At 45.6% G+C, this 21,363-nt stretch overlaps 1 protein-coding gene across 2 annotated transcripts; it reads right to left on the reverse strand.

Annotated features, from left to right (window-relative positions):
- Positions 1-490: 490 nt before the first annotated feature.
- On the reverse strand, positions 491-20,808 carry VSX1 (visual system homeobox 1). Of its 2 annotated transcripts, none has more exons than XM_059720265.1 (5): positions 20,445-20,808; positions 20,240-20,318; positions 18,666-18,789; positions 14,456-14,504; positions 491-3,775 (listed from the first exon to the last, which is right to left on the reverse strand). In XM_059720265.1, exons 1-5 carry the CDS (start codon positions 20,788-20,790, stop codon positions 3,546-3,548), a joined length of 828 nt encoding a protein of 275 aa, XP_059576248.1. In that variant the 5' UTR covers positions 20,791-20,808; the 3' UTR covers positions 491-3,545. The 2 variants fall into 2 exon arrangements, with proteins under 2 accessions (XP_059576248.1, XP_059576247.1); XM_059720264.1 differs by lacking the exons at positions 491-3,775; positions 14,456-14,504 and adding exons at positions 14,925-16,209; positions 17,044-17,224 and having other exon boundaries at positions 20,445-20,807.
- Positions 20,809-21,363: the final 555 nt, after the last annotated feature.

A 21,363-nucleotide genomic window follows, 5' to 3' on the forward strand; every position in this document is an offset into this window, starting at 1 on the left:
CCCGAGGGTGGATACATGCCACCATGCCACTTGCAGGGGACAGGGCTGGGCTTGCGCAGCCCAGGCAGCACCAGTTGCAGGGGATGGGGCTGCACCAGCCGAATGCCAAGCCCACCCCCATCCCCGTGAGTGGCACCGGGCTCAGCCCTATCCCCTGCAAGTGCACTATGGAGATGCTACTTGGGCGGGCAGTGAGCCTGTCCCCTGTGAGCGGTGCTGCCTGGGCTGTGCCAACCGAGCACCAAGCCTAGCACCACTTGCAAGGGATGGGGCCAGGCTTGGCACTTGACTGGCACAGCCCAGGGAACAAGGCCAGGCTCAGCACCCAGCCAAGAGGGGTGTTTCCATACTGACAGCAAGGCCCACAGGCTATGTTCAGGCTGGGCCTAGGCCCCATGGCCTCCAGCAACAGGGACGCTGTCAATAGATAAAGCAACTGGGGCAGGTCAGGGCCAGATTGAGCTGGACTGGGGGGGGGGGGGGGGGGAAAGGGGGTAAAGTACTGATATGGTGTATAAGTCAAGGTGGAAAATTTAAAAAGGAAAATATTTTGGCTTTAAACCTCGACTTATACACTGTGAAATATGGTAGATGTTTTCCTGGTATATACTGTATGTCTACATCATACATTTGTAGATGAAAGAAAAAAAAAAAAAGTCTCTGTAATCTGGGTGGCATGTCTGATAACCCTTTCTTTGCTACAGTTACCAAAGGTTTATGATCAGTTTCAGCATCACAGAGTTCCCATAGATGAATATATAAAATTTCTTACAGCCATACCAGAGCTAAACTCTCTCTCTCAATTTGTGCATATAGACACTGTGACTTCGAGAGTGCCCTAGATACATATACTACTGTTCTCCAGCTATCCCCATGTTTCTGAAGCAAAGCTGCTTCAATGCCTTCTTTAGAAGCATCTGTTGATAATTTAATGGGTCTTTTAAGGTCATAGTATTTTAGTACCACAGCTTGCATTATTTTTTCCTTCACGTTTTTAAATTCAGCTTCATGCTCATGTTCCCCTAACCACTGAACATTCTTTTGTAGGAGTGATCTAAAATGTTTCACCTGCTTTGCACTACTTCCTTATCTGTAAGGACTGGCATGTTAGTAATGGCTTTAAACCCTTGCAGAATCAATTTGCACCTTTTTCTCAGAGAGCTTCTCTCTCATATAAGTTATTTCTTCAACCCTGCATTTGCATTTTAGTTTGTTCAGTTTCAAACCTGCTCTGTGAGCTCTCTCTAGTGCCTTTCTTGGCCTCAGGTCATGTTCTTCCATAGTAGGTCCCCAAATGAATACATTGTCAATATAAACCATAGTTCCATCAAGACCTTCAAAAAAAATTGTTGCACCTTTCTGTGAAATACTTCAGATGCAGAACACAGTTTAAAAGGAAGCCTACGAAAGTAACACCTTCTGAAGGGAGTATTGAAGGTACATAATCTAGTGCCACTCTTTTCTAGACACATGTAACAGGGTGCCATCTTCAGCAGCACTTGCTAAACACGAGGGCACCCCTGAGTCTCTTATTCCACCTTTTCTTTGGGAACAAGCTCCCCTTCAATAACCAAAGAACATCAAGACGTGGCAGGTGAGTGAAGGGAAGGCTGCCCTAGGACTTCCCAGGTATGATCTATACTTGCACTCACAAAGGCGAGGAGCTCTTGCCTTAAGGGCTAATTGCATGCTCCAGCCTTCCCTTAACGTGCCCTATGCCTTGCAGGTGTTATCTATATGCCTCTGTTGGGGCTTCAGCCTACTCAGCTTCTACCCCTTTCTCTTTAGCTAGGTCCACCAGCCTAGACCCACTAGGTAGGGTCCAACTCTGAGACTCTAGCTCTTTAATACACTACTTATTACTGGGCCCCTGAACCTTGTCTACTGCACAACTCTGGCACTGGGCTTTCCAGCCCCTTCTGGCTTGCGCCCCTCTGACACTGGGCTCTTTGGCCCCTCTGCAGCTGCACCCTGTGGACACTAATGAGGCCTCTACCTCCCCTACAGCCTCAGCCACAAACCACCAGTCTTAAACTATAAACATAAATACTAAAGCCCCTGGGCTATAAAACAATAAGATAAAACACCCGTAACATATTAATGGTGTCAGTTAGCCTTCTTAATTGCTTTCTTTTCATGGGCTCCTGTCTCAGTGTCTCCACTGCCAGATGCTCTCACTTGTTGAGCTGCTGCAGCTTTGCTTGAAACTTGCTGGAGTCCACCATCTATCTCAGTCTCTCCTCCCAAGGCTTGCTCAGATCAGGGCTTATATAGTTCTGGCCCTAGACCCTCTTTAAGTCGCACAATAAGCATATTCAGCTGACCAGCCTACAGGGCTTTGCCCTTAACCCTTGCCCTGCTGGTAGGCTGTGCTTTGAAGATCTGGGTCTTAAAGGGGCCACCCTGTCTTCTGGTGACAGGGCTAGGGTTCCCTGGTACAGGGCACTAGCCAAAACCCAGAAGAGGCACCCAAAGCAGATAAATATTTAGCTTCTGCCATGTTGCCAAAAACATTTTCCCTGGTGGGAAGGGGAAAATACTCCCTTTTGATGTACCTATTAATTTGCTTAGGATCCAGACCCAATCTCAAGCATCCATCTTTTTTTCCTATTAGGACCAGTGAATGAACCCAAGCAGTTGGTTGCTCTACTTTTTTTTTTTATTATGTCCATGTTAATTAATCTCATTCCTTTTTCAGTTTCTTCCTTGGTAAAAGGGGAACACTTCTTGGAGCATGTATGGTGGGAGTATTAGGTTCTTTTCATTTTATCTTGTACTCATTTGACAGTTTCCCTATGCCTTGGAAGAAGAGTTTTATGATGCGTTTCATGTTCTTGCTTTCTAGTCCCTCAATGGCATGCATTTCCTTAATCAAACCTAGAGTTTTACACATTCGCAACCCAATAATTGACAGCAGCTTTCCCAGGACTGTTACAAACTTAATTTTACTATATTACCCTTGTAATTATTATGCAATGCACAAACACCCACGGTTGTAATCATATTCCCATTATATGCTCTAAGTCTTAGTTTCTTATTCTCATAGTACACAGGTTTAGTTTTCATTTTTGAATAATGTATTCTGAAATTACACTGCATCTAATTTAAAAAGTTACCATTAGTCCATTGGTATCCAGGGTGATTGTCCAAGCCTCAGAAGAATGAGTTTCTTGCATGGTTCCTCCAGTTTCTGCCGCCTGGCATTTGTGATCTCAGACACTTGGCATATTCTAACTGCCTTTTCCAAATTAAGCTCAAGATCCTCTAGCAGTCTTTTCCTGAGGCTCATCTCTCTTATACCCAATACTATTTGGCCTCTGATCATGGCATCTTTTAGGTCTCAGAGTACTGAACCAGATATGCAGCTTTGGAGGTCTTTAACAAACTCCTCTGTTGTGTCACATTCTTTCTGCTGACTCATGTGGAAATTATATTGTTCAAAGGTTCATTTTGTTTGGGTATAATATTACTGAAACTTTTTTTTTTTTAATTTATTTATTACTATGCCATAGCTTTTCTGTTCTGCTTTTTACCATTGTAGGCTACTATAAAGAGATAGAGTTTCTGGGCCTGCTATATTTAAAAATAATAGATACCTTGGAGTGGATCTTCCTTCTCTGTAGCTCCACTGGCCATTGTGTATATGGTGAAGGTCTACTTAAATTTCTTTCATTTTTCTGCTGCATTGCTGGACAGATTAAACTCCTCTGGAATTCTGAGATGCTCCTTTTATTCTGTCTTTCTTCACACCCCATTCCTGGTACCATGTGTTGTTCTCAAAATAAAAAGGAGTTAAGCTTATAGAACAATAGAGTTTGTTTATTCAGAGAACAGTACCTTGCCTACACTTCCGCTGTTCACCTTTAGTACCCTCCTGCAATTCCAGGGCAAATGTAACAATTTATACATAACACTCTTAAAGATATCCACACACAAAAGTGGCTACTAGTCCACACTTTAGCTGCTCTTGTCAGTTTCAGCCTCTAGCTGGTTATTTCAGGCAGGCTCCTTCTCTAAAGGCATATTGCCTAGGAGGGAGAGAAGGGAAAGGTTAAGTGCTTCGGGAGAATGGAAGGATCTCCCTTGCTCAGGGGGTAGGAGTGATGCCAGCCAGGCACCATTTTACACCCCCTAACAAGTTGTTTCAACTGGGGGGAGGGGGGAAAAAAGCTCCTTATTTTTTGCCAAATACCTAGTGCTGTGAAGTGTCCTAAATTTCTTAATGCTACAGGGCTCGTTAAAAGTGGCTGAATGGTAGCAGAACACAGGGCTGCAACCACACAAAGCACAGAATATGCCTCCCTCCCAGCCCCATGAATGCCCAATACCAATTCTGCAAACCCAGTTCACTGGTGCTGTTGCAAGTAAAAAGCAAGTAAATGCTGCCATCTTCTGGCAGACAGCAACAACTTAACATTGCTTTCTGAAAGAACTTGCTTGTCTGAAGGCTCTACAATCTCATATATTTTGTCAAAAGCAGCTGCTGACTATCCCTCCCCTTCTTTACAATGTAGTCACCCTGGCCCATACTTTCAGATGTGACTAATGATTTTAGATGCCCCGATTTCTGAATCCTTCACTGGAGTGGTTTTCCATGGGCCTTATTTTCAGAAAGTGCTGAGCATGTGTTTTGTGGAAATCAGGTCTTTCCAAGGTATCTCAAGTTGGGCACCCGAAGTGATCGTCTGCATCATGAAATTCCTGCTCTGGGATCCACATTGGACCCTCTGCTGCACCTGGAACCTAGGAGGTGCCAGGCATGTAACAGAGAACAATGTCTGTGTGCCTGGGATATGGGCTGAAGCAAAACAATATTGAGAAAGGGCTCAGTCCTGAAATGTCCATGCACCCAGAACCTTCCCTAGGGTTTGTGGAGTCCAGTTAAATCATCCCAGGGAAAAAACAGGAATGAAAAGAGGAAGAAAAAGTAGGAATTGATCAACAGTGCATCTTAGTCTAGCTGGTGCATCAGCTAGCAGTTGTTCAGGCCATGAATTTCTGTAACCAACACAAGGGACTGATATGTCAACATCGAGTTGTGATGGCCAGAACCAGAGGGATTAATAAGCAATAAATATGTGCTTCTTGGAGGCATTAGTGTTTTGCCTAATAGGTAATATTACCTAATATAAAGCTTGTAAGCTCGTAACCCGCAAACATAACTCATCTGTCGTAAGTTTAATCAAAATGATAAAACTAACTGTTTGTATTAATCGTGGAACTGACTGGGCCCCAAAGGTGAAGCTACAGCTGCAAGATTAGCTGACCTAGTAGTTTTTGCTCATGGTTCAGCCTTGACGATAAAAACTGGATCCAACTGCCTGGCACACCCAACACGTTCCTGGAAAGCACATCCCAAGAAAGCATATTCAGAAAAACCTAAAAGGGTTGGGCTTAGTAATGTCAATTTCAAACCTGAAGATGCTGCATTGTAATTTGCTTATTGGATAAACCCAAGTCTGGGTAGTAATCTTTTATGATAATTTTTAACACCTTTCAATCCCATACGTAACAGCTATAGGGCAAGATTGTGAGTGGCTCTAAAGCCAACGGATTAGCATAAGACTAGGTATAAAAAGCACGTGCATCAGGTGACCAGCAGGAAGGAGAGAACAGAATGGTCATTGCTGTTCCAAGCCCGGACTCCGGACTCCCGGTGTGAGTGAGGATTGGATCCTAATCAAGGGATCTTCCTTGGTAATCCCTCCGACAGCATCAACTGGGGACACGCGACTTCACTGAAATCACTTGGCGCGCACCTGGCATCGAGGGACTATCTATAAATTGCCAACCCATGTCTGTCTATCTGTTGTCTTAAACAGCCCAGTGGCTGATACCCTCGCAGTGCCCAGCTGGCCTACGACAGAATTGATCCATCTATCTGTTGTTATTATTTACTATTAGCTCTTTAATACTGCATTATCTGCTTATTGCATTTATCTTTCTGTTCGCTGTTGTGTGTGTGTAAGCTATAAATAAATTTGTCATTGCTTCACTCCCAACTTTGCCTCCTCGATCCAAAAGTGAACCAAACAGCCCAGTGGCTGATACCCTCGCACCTCCCAGCTGGCCTGCAGTAGAATTGATATACTCGCAGTGCCCAGCTCATCTGACACAAGTCCAGATCCCTTTGACTCCCCAGCCCAAGTGACCTGGTACCACTCATGCCTGGGTGACATATCCATGGTTCTACAGTGAGACCCTATAGCCCCCCGTCACAATACCACTAAGAGAATAACTGAATTATGCATCCTGCCTTAAGACCCTGGCTGGTGCACCTGGGGTAAACAGACCATTGTGCCTGCAACTTTCCCCCCTCCCCCCATTTTAATTCACAGCTGAGAAAGCCCAGCTTCAGCTTACTGACCAGCAAGAGCAAGAAACAAGACAGGTAAAGCAATGCAGAAAAGTGTCTTTGCTCACTGGCCCCAGTGCCTCTCAGGTTTACTGCTAGCCTGATATCACCTACACACTAGTCTTTACTGCAGGGTGAAGGCACAATCCTGTACTCTCCCTTGGCCTTTCTCCTTGTTCATATGCATTCAGACCTGAGAGGTCTCTCAGCCCAGATGTCATAGGAAATCACGGCCAAAGATTCCTATTCTCAGACCTCAGAACCCAGAACAGGTCAAACATTAATATTTCCATGGTGATTGATGATCAGAAGTTGCTAAGGAAACAGCAAACACTCCCCATTCCCAGCCATCTCCACAGGAGGGCACTCTTCCCACACCTTCAGGTTTGCTTGATCTCACCATCTCAAAGTATTGTCTGGCTTCAAGATGGGATAAGCCACGATAAAATTCCAGTTAAAAATGAATATGACCAAGCCATTCAGAAAGGGCAGAATGCAGAAGTTTTTACAAAAAAATCCAGCAGTCTCCCCTTCATAAGGTCTAATTTAGGTGCATTACCAGATACACCCCCACCCCCACCCCCAGCTACTTCCTCATTAATCCTTAAAATGCACGTTCCACAGTCCATCACAGACACCTCCTCCCCCCCGCCCCAAAATTAAAATAATCTCATTTTGTTCATTTTCTTCCTCTCTCCCCTCCCTCCCTTTCCTGAAGAGTTTAGCAGATATTTTTTAAATCCAAGGATAGAACTGTACATATGGCCAAGTGAAAAGATGCAAGTATGCCAGGAAAGGCTGCAACCCAGATACATAGAGAACACTAAGGAATTATTTAGCACATTATGCATGTTTCTGTTCAGGATGCAATGAGGAATGGCAGCTGTCCTGGAAAGAGTGCTGCCTTCACTTCAATCACAGCTAAGAACATCAAATTGCTCTTATCATATAAAATGAGCAAGGTACCATCACCCTTCTCATCATCACAGCAGATCCCAATGGGTCAGGCTGAAGGCCACTCAGTTTAGTTTCCAGCAAGGTCCTCAAGATGGCCTCTCTAGGTGTTCAGTCTCCACCAACAACTACCAATTTTACTGGGTTTTTGCTGACTAACCACTGAGCAGCATACCTCTGCAAATGTCCTTCATAATCCATTGGTCTTTCACAACAGTAACACCAAAGTGCCGAGGGAGCTGTGAAAACCAAACAAGTGCCTACAGTGCTGGTGGCCATGGGTCATCTTCAAGCATCCATATTGCTAAACTTATCTTAGAAGACCTGATTAAAGTGATGAGAGCAAAGAACACCTTTCCATTAACAGTAGCAGTAGTGTGGCACTGACAGGCACTAGAATTATGCTGAAATACAGTGAGAGCTGGTTCCTGCCTCAAGATATTTTCTGCTTTTGCAGAAAGTGTGGTAATCCCTTTGGCTAACCACTTCATTTGCAGGCTGCAAGATCATCAAAACACCCTGCCCTTTGCCAAAAAAATTTTTTGTCACACCCAAATCCACCTCTACTCTATTTTCTCATGGCAAAACTCCACCACACCTGCCCCTTTCATAACATGCAAGCTAGTTTGCTCTGCTTTTGTTGTCAGTGAGGACAAGGAGCAAAGGGACAGCAGAGAAGTAATAGAACATCATACTGCAATACAGTGTATACTACAGAGTCCCCTTCAATGGTAAGGGCTTAACACCCCCATGCCCTTTACCTGCTCTCAATAAGCCCCTGCATGTGTGATTTCCAAACAGCACCCACCCACATTTGGCCTGGCTGCAAAGGGTGGATGCTGATCTCTTGCTTCTGTACCTAGAAGGAGAGGGTGCTGTGCTGCCATAGGGCAGGATGGAATTGCTTCTGTGACAGCATAGGTAGACAGGCTTGTCTTTGATTTTTATTTATATGCATTCAGCAAGAATAATTTTTTTTTCCTGTAGTCCAGGATGAGAAGGCAGCATATATTCAGTGCTGAAGCCTGTCTTGCACAGGTAATCAGGAATGACAGTGACACATCCACTGATGAAATCTTATCCCAAGGCAGTGATGATGCTGACTTTGTTCCAGTCATGGGAGATTGTTCAGAACAAGAAGACCATGTGTTTATGGAAGCTTCATCCAGTTCAGATGAGGAGTTGGAGCCACAAGCAGAAGTGATGCCAACACTTCCAGTAGGAAAAGGAAGAGGACCAGCCCAGGGCTGCTGTGGAAGACGAAGAAGAGCTACAGCAGGACATGGAGCAGAACCACTGCCACCACCCCCAGAAAACATTGCAGATGATGACACAGAGGAAGGAATGGTAGAATGTGGAAAAAAGTCCACAGCTAATACATCATAGGAGAACAGCCAAGGACAGTCCCTGGAAGTGCTGGGCCAACAAGAGAAAGTAATAAAGACAGTGGTAGAAACGTTCCACCTGTTTCTCTCACAAGCTATCCCGACTGTTATCATAAGAGAAACAAACAGAGGCAGAAACAAGATTTAGGGCTTGGAATGATAACCATTAGAACTGTGCGAATAGGGAACTATTTGATTTGGATTTGGCAGAATTCGGATGCCAGGGATTCGATTCAGAGATCCGAATCATTTTTCCAACTCAATTTGCCTGAAGCGCTTCGGAAGATTCGGAGACTCAGCTATAGAGTATAATGGGGAAATCAATGAAATATCTAACTTTGTTGGCATTTGGCTGATTCATATAAAACTTACAGGGATGGTAGCCTCTGCTGTGAGCATGACACATGCCAGATTTCAAGGCGATAGGTGCAGGGGTTTCTGGGAAATTGCACCTCAAAATTCTGAAAGCAAAACACACACACACACACACACACACACACACACACACACACACACACACACACGTGACAAGCCACAGCAGGGTGAAAACTGCAGGGATGCTAGCCCCTGTGGAGGCCACAAAGCCTGCCAAGTTTCAAGAAGATAGCTGCAGGGGTTTGGGGGAAACTGTACTTCAAGCTGTGGACAAGCAAAACTCGTGACATGGGTGCTTGTGCAACTGACTGTCTCGGTCTTGTGCCAGAAGCAGTTCCCGGCTCTGTATTGATTCTTTCCTCTCTTTAGACTGTGGTTTTGTAGGCATTAACCCTTGCTCATTAACTCATTATCCTCACTAGCTACTGTGTATTGAGCTGGTCCCTGAGTGAATCATGACTGATTGGTAACACAGTAGCCTAGCAGCCAGGCCTGCGGCAGTTTCTACCTCCCCCGGAGCCCCAAGACAGACAGTCCCACAAGCACCCATGACATAAGTTTTGCCTGTCAACAGCTAAAAGGTGCAGGGCCCCAGAACCCAGAAGCCCTTGTACCTATCTCCTTGAAAGCTGGCAGGCTTCGTGGCCTCATCAGGCTTTCACCCTGCTGCGCCTTAACATGCACAGTGTTACCCATGTCATGAGTTTTGCTTGTCCACAGCTTGAGGTACAGTTTCCCCCAAGCCCCTGAACCTAACTCCTTGAAACTTGGCAGGCTTTGTGGCCTCCACAGAGGCTACCACCACTGCATTTTTCACCCTGCTGTAGCTTAACACACACATTACATGAGTTTTGCTTTCAGGATTTGGAGGTGCAGTTTCCCAGAGGCAGAGGCAAAGCCTACCATCTCTGCAGGTTTCATCTGAATCATCCAAAAGACAACAAAGTTATAGATATTTCATTGATTCCTCATTATACCCTATGGCCGAATCTTTTCCAAATCAATTCAGAAGCTCCGAATCAATTCAGAAAGCCTAAAGCTTCCAGCAATTCAAATCAGATTCGTAGATTCGGCCTCCAAATCATCTCCGAATCCGAATCATGATCCAAAGCTTTGCACAGCCCTAATAACCATCCTGAAAATAGAAAGGAGTGGAAATAGAGACGAAACAGAGCTGAAAGCTTACATTGGCTGCTTACTGCTGAGTGGTCTATACCACAGTGCTCACAAGGCACTGGAGGAGTTGTGGGAACAACGCACTGGGTGTCCTTGCTTCTGTGCCACCATGAGTTTAAAACGATTCTGTCAAATAACCAACTACCTGAGATTTGTCAACAAATAGACGCGTGAGGAAAGGAGAGCCGTGGGCAAGCTGGCTGCCTTCAGAGATATTTGGACACAATTGTGGAGCAACTCAGGAAATGGTATATTCCAGGAATAAACCTGACAGTTGATGAACAGCTGACTGCGTTCAGGGGTCACTGTCCCTTCAGACAGTATATGCCCAGCAAGCCTGCCAAATATAGCTTGAAAATTTGGTGGGGCTGTGATGCAGCAATATCCTCCTCCCTGTCTAGAGACATCTACCTGGGCAAGCAACCAGAAGCTCCACACCAAGGTAATCTTGGTACCCAGGTCACTGAAAAACTGGTTCATCCCTGGTACAAGACAGGAAGGAATATTATGGGTGACAATTTCTTCATGAGTACTGACCGGGCAGAAAAAACTGCTACAGCAGGACTTGACCTATGTAGGCACAGTTTGGAAAAACAAGGCCGATATCCCAAATAAAATGCAAGCAAATCATTTTTTCATCTATTTTTGCTTTTGATGGGGGAATTCACCCTAGTTTCCCATGTTCCAAAGAAGTCCAAAGTTAGTACATGCTTGACAACAACAGCACATGACCTGTCAGCGGGTGGACAGCAAATAAAGTCAGATATCATCCACAACTACAATAAAAACAAGGGTGGGGTGGATAACTTTGACCATTTAGTCCGTATAACCACCTGCAGACGGAAAAAATCAGAAGGTGGCCAATGACACTATTTTTCAATATGCTGGGTGTGGCTGCCATTGCCAGCCTCATCATTTGGCTAGGCCACAATGCAAACTGGAAGCAAAGATCACATTTAAGAAGATGGCACTTTTTTTTGTAGGAGCCTGGAAAACGGTTGATCAACAGACAAATAAAATGAAGAATGATGCATACACATAATCTGTTTAAGTCCGTCAAGTATGACTGCCCTAAATTACAAATTACCATAATACACCCCAGTAGAACCTTCTGCAAGCATGCGTGGATGTCGTGCTTTTTGTCCAAAGACACACGACCACAAAACACGGAAACAATGCAAAGATTGCAAGCGATTTGATTGTGTGCACCACAGTACATCACTGCTGTTTTGTGAGGAATGCAATATTTAGTTAAAACAGTTAAGAAATGTTTTTGGAAGTAACTGTTAGTTTAAAAACAGTGTGAACTGCAGACTTAACTAGAACTATGAACAAAATTTAAAAGTGTGGGGTTTTTTTTTTGGTTTTTTGGGGTTTTTTTTAGAGTTTCAAAATGTGAATGAACATTTTGTTAAATAATATTTTGGTTTCAAATCATCATAAATACTCTTTCAAACAATCTGTACGTTTAATAAATAGTTTTTGGTACATTTATACTGGTTCCATTTTGTTTATGTGGTTGGGATAACAAGTTACACCACGAGAACAACAATGTTGAATTGTGGGGTAACAAGTTCTCTCATGAAAACAACAACGATTATGGTTTCATGAAAACGGATGAGGGTTAAACACTTCCAATGGCAGGAAATCCAGTTTCTCTGGGCAAGTAATTTTGTTTAAAAGGGAATCCAAACATTTGTTCTCTCATGAAAAAAGTTGAAAGAACAAAGACAGCATGACTGTTAATCTACTGAGTGCCCACAGAGTCAGGCCTTCTGGTAGGTAAGTGCAGGGGCAGAGTACGTGACATCAACACCCCACAACCCAGAGCCACTCTGTAGAAATAGCTATGCAACCCCCAAAGTGAATGCCCTAACACATGCCTCAACTTTCTCATGCCCCTTGCAGAGTGTATTGGAGTTGAGATCCACAGTCCTGGGGATTCTATTGTGCTATTCTTGCCCTGGCACCAGCTCTGCTCTAGAGCTGGGACAGAAGTTACACAAACTGGTTTAAGTGATCAGAAACTGGTTTAAACCTGTAACAATAGAAGTTCAGTGCATATAAACCAGTTTCAAAATGGATAAAACTGGTTTAAGAAAAACCTAGTTAAATATAGTATCAGATTTAACTAATTTGAGTCAAACCCATTTATGAAAATTCTGTCCCAGACTCCTTCCTGGTTCACATTAAATCACAGTCCCCCAGCATCCCAGCATGCTTTCCAGCCCTAAGCTCAGCTGTCTGCTCCAGCCGGGGGGGGGGGGGGCAGCAGGAACTGTCATCCCCATCCCACCCACCAAGGCAAACCCTGGAAGGGGTCTGGCATGGGGGTTAACCCCCAAGTACAGAGATGACCTGCCCTACTAAAAATTTACTGCTGGCTGCAACTGTGGACTACAGATCCCAGAGGCATCTGGAAGCAGGAAAAGGAACTGACAAGCAACCCTGGAGAGTCCTGCTGCTGTGATTCCAGACTGCAAATCCTGAAGACCTCAGGGGCAGCAGGAAGAAGCAAAACACACAGCCCATGCTGGCAACATGCCAGAGAGCTATGCTGTAGTACCCCCTCAGCTTTTGGCCTGAGCCACTGCAGGTATGTGGCTGCGTTTCCTGAATCAAAGGTGAATGTCTGTCCAATTGTTTCTCAGTTTAATCTGTGCAGTTTAAACTAACCTGCAAAAACTGAATTGATTCAGCCTCAGCCTTTGATTGTCTGTACTTAGCCTATGACTCCAGTGTCAAGAATCTCTTCCTGTCCCTCATTTCTGGCTGCCATATGCTCCAAGGTAGGGCTGAGTGCAAGTGAAGTAGGAAGGTCTTTCTGCTCACATTCTACTGCACAGGGCACACCACCCTGAGAAAACACCCACTTTGAGTCACGTTCTTATTAAAAGGCTGTTACCCTTGGTAATAGTGGCAACATGTCACTACCTGGTAACTCTAAAAACCAAACACCTTGAGATCCAGCACAGGACCAAATGTCCTGCAGTGCTTCAGGTCCAGCAGCTACAGCTCTCCCCCACAAATGGTTCTCATAAAGAGTTGAACATGAGCCAGGCAAAGCCTGCAGGTCACTCAGAGTCCATCAACAGCCACCCGAAGCAGTCATCGAGAGTACTCAGAGTCACTTCTCCCACCTTCCTAGTAATCATCTTGTGTTGGCTGCCTATGAGCATGCCATCTGAACATGCAAAAGCATGGGAGCCAGCATTATACAGCCTATACAAACTGTTTGCAAGTGCTGCTGAATTGGGATTAGGCATCAGATACACTAAATCTCAATTCACACAGAGCCTAATTGCTGATGGAACAAGCCCAACCCATTCTTTTGGGGGGGGGGGGGGGGGGGGTCAGCTGTTTTGGGTTTTTTTTCCTGTACAAGGCATGCACTATTATCTCAGTCCCTGTAATCATCTCTCTCTTCCCAACAAGGCCTGGCCATTCTAATAAGCTTTTAAAATAGATACTGGCATACAGAAACATAGGACAGCTGTTTATGCCAGTTTTTGGTTGCCTTCATATTCTTAACACTACGCTGCACCACTTTGCTAATCCATGCCTTCACAAACATTAAATGTGTGCATATGTAAATTTCTGTTACAGCATGGGAAGGCAGACACAGGCAAATTCTAAGTGCATGGACATTGATATGCTGATCTGTATTAGGAATCTTTCCAAATTGGAATTAGCCAGATTTTAATAAAAGCTTTTGATCATGTTCAGTTAAATTTTTGCCAGCAGATAAATGGGCTCGGTTTCAATACTACTGTTACAATGCATCTCTGAGCCAGTTCTAAGAGAAATGCAAGAGAGAGAGAGAGACACACAAATTATAATCGAAACAATTGAATTTTGGCTACCTAGTTTTCTCCCATAATGTAGGAGACCATATTCCACCACTCCTGTAATTAAATTAAATAGTTCTGACTACAGGCATAGTTCTGAATCTTTACTTTATTAGGCTGTCACCTGGGATTTCCAAAAGGATCTGAACTATTCTTTCATCCTATACTAGTATAGAAGGTGTTGGCACAGTAGACAAGGAAACCTAGAAGTGTCTATTAATATAATCACAATTTTGTGGAAGGAGAATAGGTTTTAAAATATAGTTGGCATATATGCTAACATTTGGTTTAAGTGACACATTTGAGGCACTCACGTCCAGTGCCCTGATCCTAATAGCTAAGGAAAGCTATCAGCTCTTTACCTGCCAGTGTTCCATTCACAAAACTTCTAGTGATTTCAATGGAAGCCTCCTGAAAAGAAAAAAAAAAAAAAAAAAAATGTAATTAATGACAGAAGAATAATCATGCTTAGCCCCTTCTAAGCAAGATCTGTCAAAGTACCTGAAATAATTAGGTCCATATTGCTTGGTTCCTATAGAAAGTCACGGGGAAACTATCACCATTGGAAGCTTTGGAAAAAGTACTGTGCACAATGGCTTTCATTTTTAAAACAACTTGCAGCAATAAATAACATCCCACTGAGTCTCATAGTTTAGACCTCAATTTCACAAAGATCTGCTTCACCTATTTAACTTTATGCACTATTCTTTTTAGTAAGACTTCTCAAACCACAGTTGCTCCATTCTTGCAAAGATGGGTTACCTTAACTTGAAACACCATATGGATACACATCTACTAAAAGCTGCTATCAAACCCAGACTGAAAAAAATAAAAAGATACACAGAACTTTTATTGTTTGACTCATAATAAATAAAGATGACAAACAAAAATGGGAAGAGTGACATTCAGAAAACAAAAGTGCTTGTCAACATAAAATGTAAAAAAGACCAAGAAGCAGGTCTGACATTATAAACACTGTTTTACAGACATTTAATACTTACAAAATAGTTTTCTATCTTAGTTCACAAAATATCATAAAATTTCTTACGGGTATTATGGCTTGCTTTTTTTCCCCCATAAAGGTTTAATATCTATTATGCATAGCATGTCCAACATTCAGAAGTGTATAAAGTTATTGCATGAAATAAATTATTTTTCCCAAATACACATTTATTGCAAGATACACAGTGTAATTCATAAGGCTGTGACGACAAAGCCAAATCCTCAGCTGGCACAAATGGGCATAGCCCTATTGAAGTCAATTACACTTCCCCAATTTGCATCACCTGAAAGACTGACACCTGGTGTTTAAAAATAAAAACCTTCTCTTGAAGCCAAACAGTTGCATTTTAACATATCAAGTGGACACTTTCATGCTACACCAATATGTTATAGTAGTCCATGATGGCAAAATAGAAATTGAAAGATAAGGTTTATGTTAAGTTCTGCACTGTCTTGTACATTCCATTAGGAATAGCTCAAGCCCAGAAGATCTTCATGCTCCTGTTCAGCAGGCAGAAGCATCTTGCAGCTGTTTGTATTATGGACTGGAAGGGAGGTTTCTCTTCATCAAATACTAGAGCTGCTCAGAAAGCACGGGCATTTTCTCAGCCAGACTGAGATGTCCCCATCACTGTATCTATTATGTTGTTTACAAAATTAACAGCTTTAAAGAGTCAGAGGGAGAGGGAAATTGTGGTGGGATCCAGTTTTAAAAACATCTCAAATTCATATAAAAAGTGTGTGTTCATTATTTAAAAAAAAGTTAGAAAATTATAAATATTCTTATCTTTCCAAAGCATGATCAGGGTTTGCTCTCCTACCATGCCATCCACCCCACCACCCAGAGTTTAGTGGTCATTGTCCTGCTTCTCTGTCCGGAGGTCTCTGCTGAGACACTGCCGCAAAGTGCTCCGTTTTTCTTGCTTGGCCGTGCTAGAGAGGTCAATGGCTGTGTCCTCTGAAGTATCCATTGTACACAGTTTGTCAGAGCTTCTTTGCTGATCTCCTTGCTTCACTTTTAATTCTTCCTCAGCATGTTCTGATCTCCAGTTGTCCATCACCTTCTCCTCGTTTTCAGATCTTCTGGTCACTTCCATCGACTTCTTATGCATCCCTTCCAAAAGGAAAAGGGCAAGGAGATAACGTCTGGTGACAATTCACCAGGCACAGCTGAGAGCCTGGTGCCTCCTTGCTGATGAAAGCCCACCACTCCCTTGTCTGTCCCCCCCTTCTGCCCCCTATACATACATTCATTTAAAAAAAAAAAAAAACTGACCCAAAGCCTACTGGGTTCAACAGAATAGCTCCCCCTCATTTCTAGAGTCTTGGATGGAGCCTCTGATGCCAACTGTTTGCATCCTAGATTCACAGTTCTCTGCAATAGGAACCATCTATTTGCTTGTACAGAGCACAACAGAGCTCTAACCTCTACCTGGGAATCTGAGACACTAAGTTATAGCAACAGCTATTATCATGTCCCCCTGCACAAAAAAGCCTGCTAGTTAAAGTTACAGTAATTTTATAGTAAATATGCACATAATACTTCCTTCACTCAGATTAAACCTGTGCATAAGTGTTTCCTCGACTCAGAGACCATTATAATAATTTGCAATGAACCTAGGAAATATTATTAATAATAATAGTAAACACAGTTGCTTATTACCACAAATCAGTTCTTGATTAGGCAGAAGCAGAAAGCAATGTTTAGCCACATGCACTTTTAACTTAATGAATACTTTTAAAATTGTAACCTAAGGACATATTATGTACTTTGAATCCCTTGCAAAAGAAGTGGAGTATTTAAAACAAAGCACCAACTGGATAGCAAGGGGTGAGATGCAAAGTATTTTAGTTATCATGTGCATCAGCCTCTCACTAGCTCCATGGCTCTTCCATCAGTCTTCCTCAACAGAACATGCCCCCCCTACTGTGCTAGGTGCTGCCTTACCCAGTAGCCAAGGGGCACAGGAGCCCATGAGCCCACTTTTGGCAGAGTTGATGATGGACTCAGGGAGAGGAATGGAGTGCCTCACCATTGCCCCGTAGAGGCCATACTCTGCCATGACACTGCTCCTGCCCCAGCACTTCTCACGCTTCCGCCACTTGGCTCTTCGGTTCTGAAACCAGACCTTCAGGGCAAAGGTCCAGGGCATGTGTACATATGTGTTCAGGGTTGCATATGTTCAAGTGCATATATTCATGATGAGGTATTGGGAGGGGGAGTGTCCAGATATTCAAGTGTGCAAGTGTTCAGGAGTTTGTATGTGTGTTTATGTACATATATCATGGGAGTGTTCAGACATGTAGGAGGCACAATCAAGTGTGAGAGTTTATTTAGATGGAGGAGAGTAAATGTTTGCATAAAGTAATAAAGAAAAGAAATGGGAGGGAAAAAGAGAGAGAGAGAGAGAGAGAGAGAGAGATAGCACAAGTTACATGACGTTTATCACAACTGAATGGAGGAGTTTGCAGTTAAAGCCCCTACTGGGGATGTTTCAAATGTTTTGCCACTGTGATATGAAGATGGAGGTGGTAAGCGCACCTTTTAGAAATAGCTGCCTGCGTGCAAGTCTTATTTTCACTGGTAGCACTGGAAACCTTTCATATTCCCAGAAAAATGAAGCCTTATTCAATCATGTTACACAAATAAAAGGTGCTCTTGGAAAGCAGACACCCTTTCTCCCATAACCCAATATTCACAGCCCAAATTCATGGGAATACAAAAGCAACAAGGCTGTGGTCCAAGCTATAATGCTCCAGTGAAATCAACAGCAGAACTCCCATGATCTTCAGTGGGAAAGGGGGCAGCAGGATCAGGCCCCAAGTGTAACAGTTTTGTCTACAGTACACACTGCTTCAGCATGGGCAACTGGTGCCTCCTGGTGGGCACCAGCAGCCAGTTGTCAACAGGGTGGGGGAGGGAAGAAAAAGAGTCCCCCAGCAGCCAATTACCGACCCCAGAAACACCAGTAGCAAACTGAAAGTGCTCCCCACTGCCCAGCTGGCAAGGGCCAATTTCCAGGAGGGGCGGCAGCAGCACGTGTCCCCCTATGAGTCACCCATGTCCTTGAGTAAAGGGAGAAAAAAAAAAAAAAAACCACAACAACAAAAAAAAAAAAAACTTGGCTCAATATTTGTTGAAATCATCCATGTCCTCAAGTCATGGGCTCCTGCTCCATAGTTTTGCCTCACAAACATACAAACATTAGTTACTGGACTCAATATACAAGTATTTGGGTGAACTTTAATGGCCTGTGATATACAGATCAGAGTAGGCAATCTAAATTGCCTTTTGGGGCATTAAACACCATACAGGACACAAAGCCAAGGAGGATGGCACCTGGAGGAGAAGACAAGAGGCAAAGCAGCAGAGCCAAAACAACAAACCACATGCATTTCAGCAGGTGCTGACAAGCTCTCTAAAAGATGCTATGCTTCAACTGTGGCCATATGTTGGCAACAGTACAGTGTGGTGGGCATGTTACCTCTTGGACCGCCTAGGTGACAGATGGCGCATCGGGGGCATAATCTGGCTCTGGACAGAGCTGTTCAGTGCAGAAATAGACATACCTGTATCCTGTCCTCTGGGAGCTCAGTTTTCATTGCTAGCATTTCCCGGGCATATACATCTGGGTAATGAGCTTCGTTGAAAGCCTTCTCCAATTCCTCCAGCTGGTGAGCCGTAAACACTGTCCTGCAGACACAGCCAACAAGCAAACAGTTACCACACAGGGGAGGAAGCAATTACTTTTAAATTAAATTGTTTGTTTCTTTCACTCTGGCAGGCCTGACACCCCTACCAACCCTCGAGCCACTGAAGGAAACCAATGAATACACCCAACCTCTCCCACAGCCCTGTCTAGATCCATTCCCTCAGATTAGGGGCAGAAAAAAAAAAGTATCACAGGAAGTAAGGGTTGGAAGGGATCTCAAGAAGTCATCTAGTCTAGGGATTCTCAAAAGTATTTACAAGTGGCTCAAAAAACCAATGGCTAGTCTTGACCTAGTGCCCCTCACTCCTGATCTGCTGCCTGCAGCCCACCAGTGTGTGGGGCAGAGGGTGGGTGGGCATGTGGGGCATGCCCCCTCCCCCACAGCAGCCCTTTGCAGGCTGGAGCTCTGCCAGCCTGCAAGTGAAAAGCGACAGTTCCCCACATGTTTCTCCTTTAAAGGAAAGTCCATGTTTAAGGTTTGTTGATCCATTTTTAAAAGTTTGTTCATGACCTTTTCATATTATTCTTGCAACCCACTTTTGGGTTGTGACCCCCAGGTTGAGAAACGTTGATGTAGTCCAACACCCTGCTGAAAGCAGGACCAGCCTCAACTAAATCACCCCAGTCAAGGCTTTGTCTACCCAAGTCTTAAAAAACCCCAGAAGTGAAGACTCCACCACCTCTCTAGCCTGTTCCAGTGCTTTACTACCTTCCTAGTGAGAAAGGTTCTCCTATTAGCTAACCTAAAACCTCCCTTGCTGCCACTTGAGACCATTGCTCCTAGTTCTGTCATCTGGCACCACCAAGAACACAGGCTGTCGTGTACCAGTAGCGCAGGGCAGAATTGGTCACAGAACCCCCTAAATCTTGATGTTTCAGAAGGGGTCACTTGGGTCCTGAATCTTAAGCCTGCTGAGTGTTGCATTGCCCCACACCCCAGCTCAGGCAACAGCAGGAAGGAAATCCTTGCAAGACACTCAGTTAAAGAGGAAGAGGAGCAGGATGCAAGGGAAGTTTAGGCTGGATATTAGGAAGAGTTCTCATTAGAAGGGTGGTAAAACACTGGAGCAGGTTACCCAGAGAGGTGGTGGAAACTCTATCCTTGGAGGTTTTCAAGAGCCAGCCAGAGCTTTGTCTGGCTGGCATGATCTGGTTGGGGACAGTCCTGCTTTGAGCAGAGGGTTGGACTACATCAGCAGCTCCCAATCTGTGCTACGGGTACCACCATCAGTATACAGAAACCTGCCAGTGGCACGCGTCTAACAGATTGATGACGGTTACTTTATCTGACAAAAGTTTGCTGGCGGTACTTAAAGTAGTCTGGTTTTAAGTTGGCAGTGTGCAACCCATCAGAGTTGGGGCCCCGCTGGACTCGAGGTCCCTTCCACCCCTCGTTTGCACCGATTTCTGTGCTGGGAGCTGGGCCCCTACCTATGCCGCCGCTTCTTCCTCTTGATCTGCGACGCGGAGGCTTTCAGGTCGCTCCTGTCCCCGCACAGACTGTCCTCATCTGCCAGCAGCGCGGGAAAGGGTTACAAGAGCCCCATCCCCGTGCAGCCCCGCGGCCCGCCCGCGCCCGAGGGCGGCCGCCCGCAGGGAGGGAGGGAGCCAGGGAAGGAGCCGGGTGTCCGCTCACCCGAGAGCGCGGCCGGCGGGCGGGCGGCGGGGCCTGGCGGCGGCGGCGGCTCGGCACGGGGCAGCAGGGGCAGGCGGGCGGGCAGCAGGCAGGGCGCCCCGGCGGGCGGCTGCGCCAAGCCGCACAGGAAGCCCAGCCCCAGCGGCAGGGCGCCGCCGCCCAGCGCCGCCCGCCCTCCCGCGCCCGCCGGGGCGCCCGCCGCAGGGGGCGGCTGCAGCTCGGCCTCCAGCCCCAGCAGGTCCGTGATGGCGAAGCCCTTGGCGCGCAGCCCGGGACAGCCCGGCCGCGCCGCCTTCTCGCCGCCCCTGCTGCCCCGCGCCTCCGCGCCCTCCTCCCGGCCCGTCATACTGCCTACACCGCCTGCCAGGCCCCCGCGGGCTTTTATGCCGTCGCCCCGGCCGGACCCGCCAATCAGCTCCGGCCGCGGCCCCGCCCCGCCCGGGGGTGCTGGCCGCCCCCAGCCGCGCCCGCACGTGGGCAGGCGGCGCCACGCATCTCCCAGCCCTGCACATCAACCACCCTCCACACGTCCTCCCCGCACATGCCCCACACACCCCCACCCCTCCCACACCCCCCCATACACCTCCCCCTCCACACGCTTCACAAACTCCCACACACACCCCGCACCCACACACCCCCAGACACCTCTCCCCAGACACCTCACAAACCCCCACACACCCCTCACAATCCCCCACATACACCCCTGCCCCACACACCTCTCCACCCCCCCACACACACCTCACAATCCCCCACATGCACCCCTTGACCCTCCGACGCATGCCCCCCCCACTCCAATAGCTCTATAGGGGTGAGGAGCACCCAGCGCTGGATCAGGGCAGCAGGGAAAGTTTTCTCACAACCCAGGTCCTGGGAACAGGATTGGGACATCTTTCAGGAAGCCAGGGGAAGCTCTCTCTGG

Source organism: Alligator mississippiensis, chromosome 1 (genome assembly GCF_030867095.1).
Source record: "Alligator mississippiensis isolate rAllMis1 chromosome 1, rAllMis1, whole genome shotgun sequence".
Taxonomy (NCBI): domain Eukaryota; kingdom Metazoa; phylum Chordata; order Crocodylia; family Alligatoridae; genus Alligator; species Alligator mississippiensis.

Coding starts and splice junctions, on each gene's coding strand:
- VSX1 (XM_059720264.1), bottom strand. CDS start 20,790: ATGACGGGCCGGGAGGAGGGCGCGGAGGCGCGGGGCAGCAGGGGCGGC. Junction 18,790..20,239: donor AGGAAGAAGCGGCGGCATAG/GTAGGGGCCCAG, acceptor CTGTGTCTGCAG/GACAGTGTTTACGGCTCACC. Junction 16,210..17,043: donor CTGTGCCCCTTGGCTACTGG/GTAAGGCAGCAC, acceptor TCCTTTTGGAAG/GGATGCATAAGAAGTCGATG.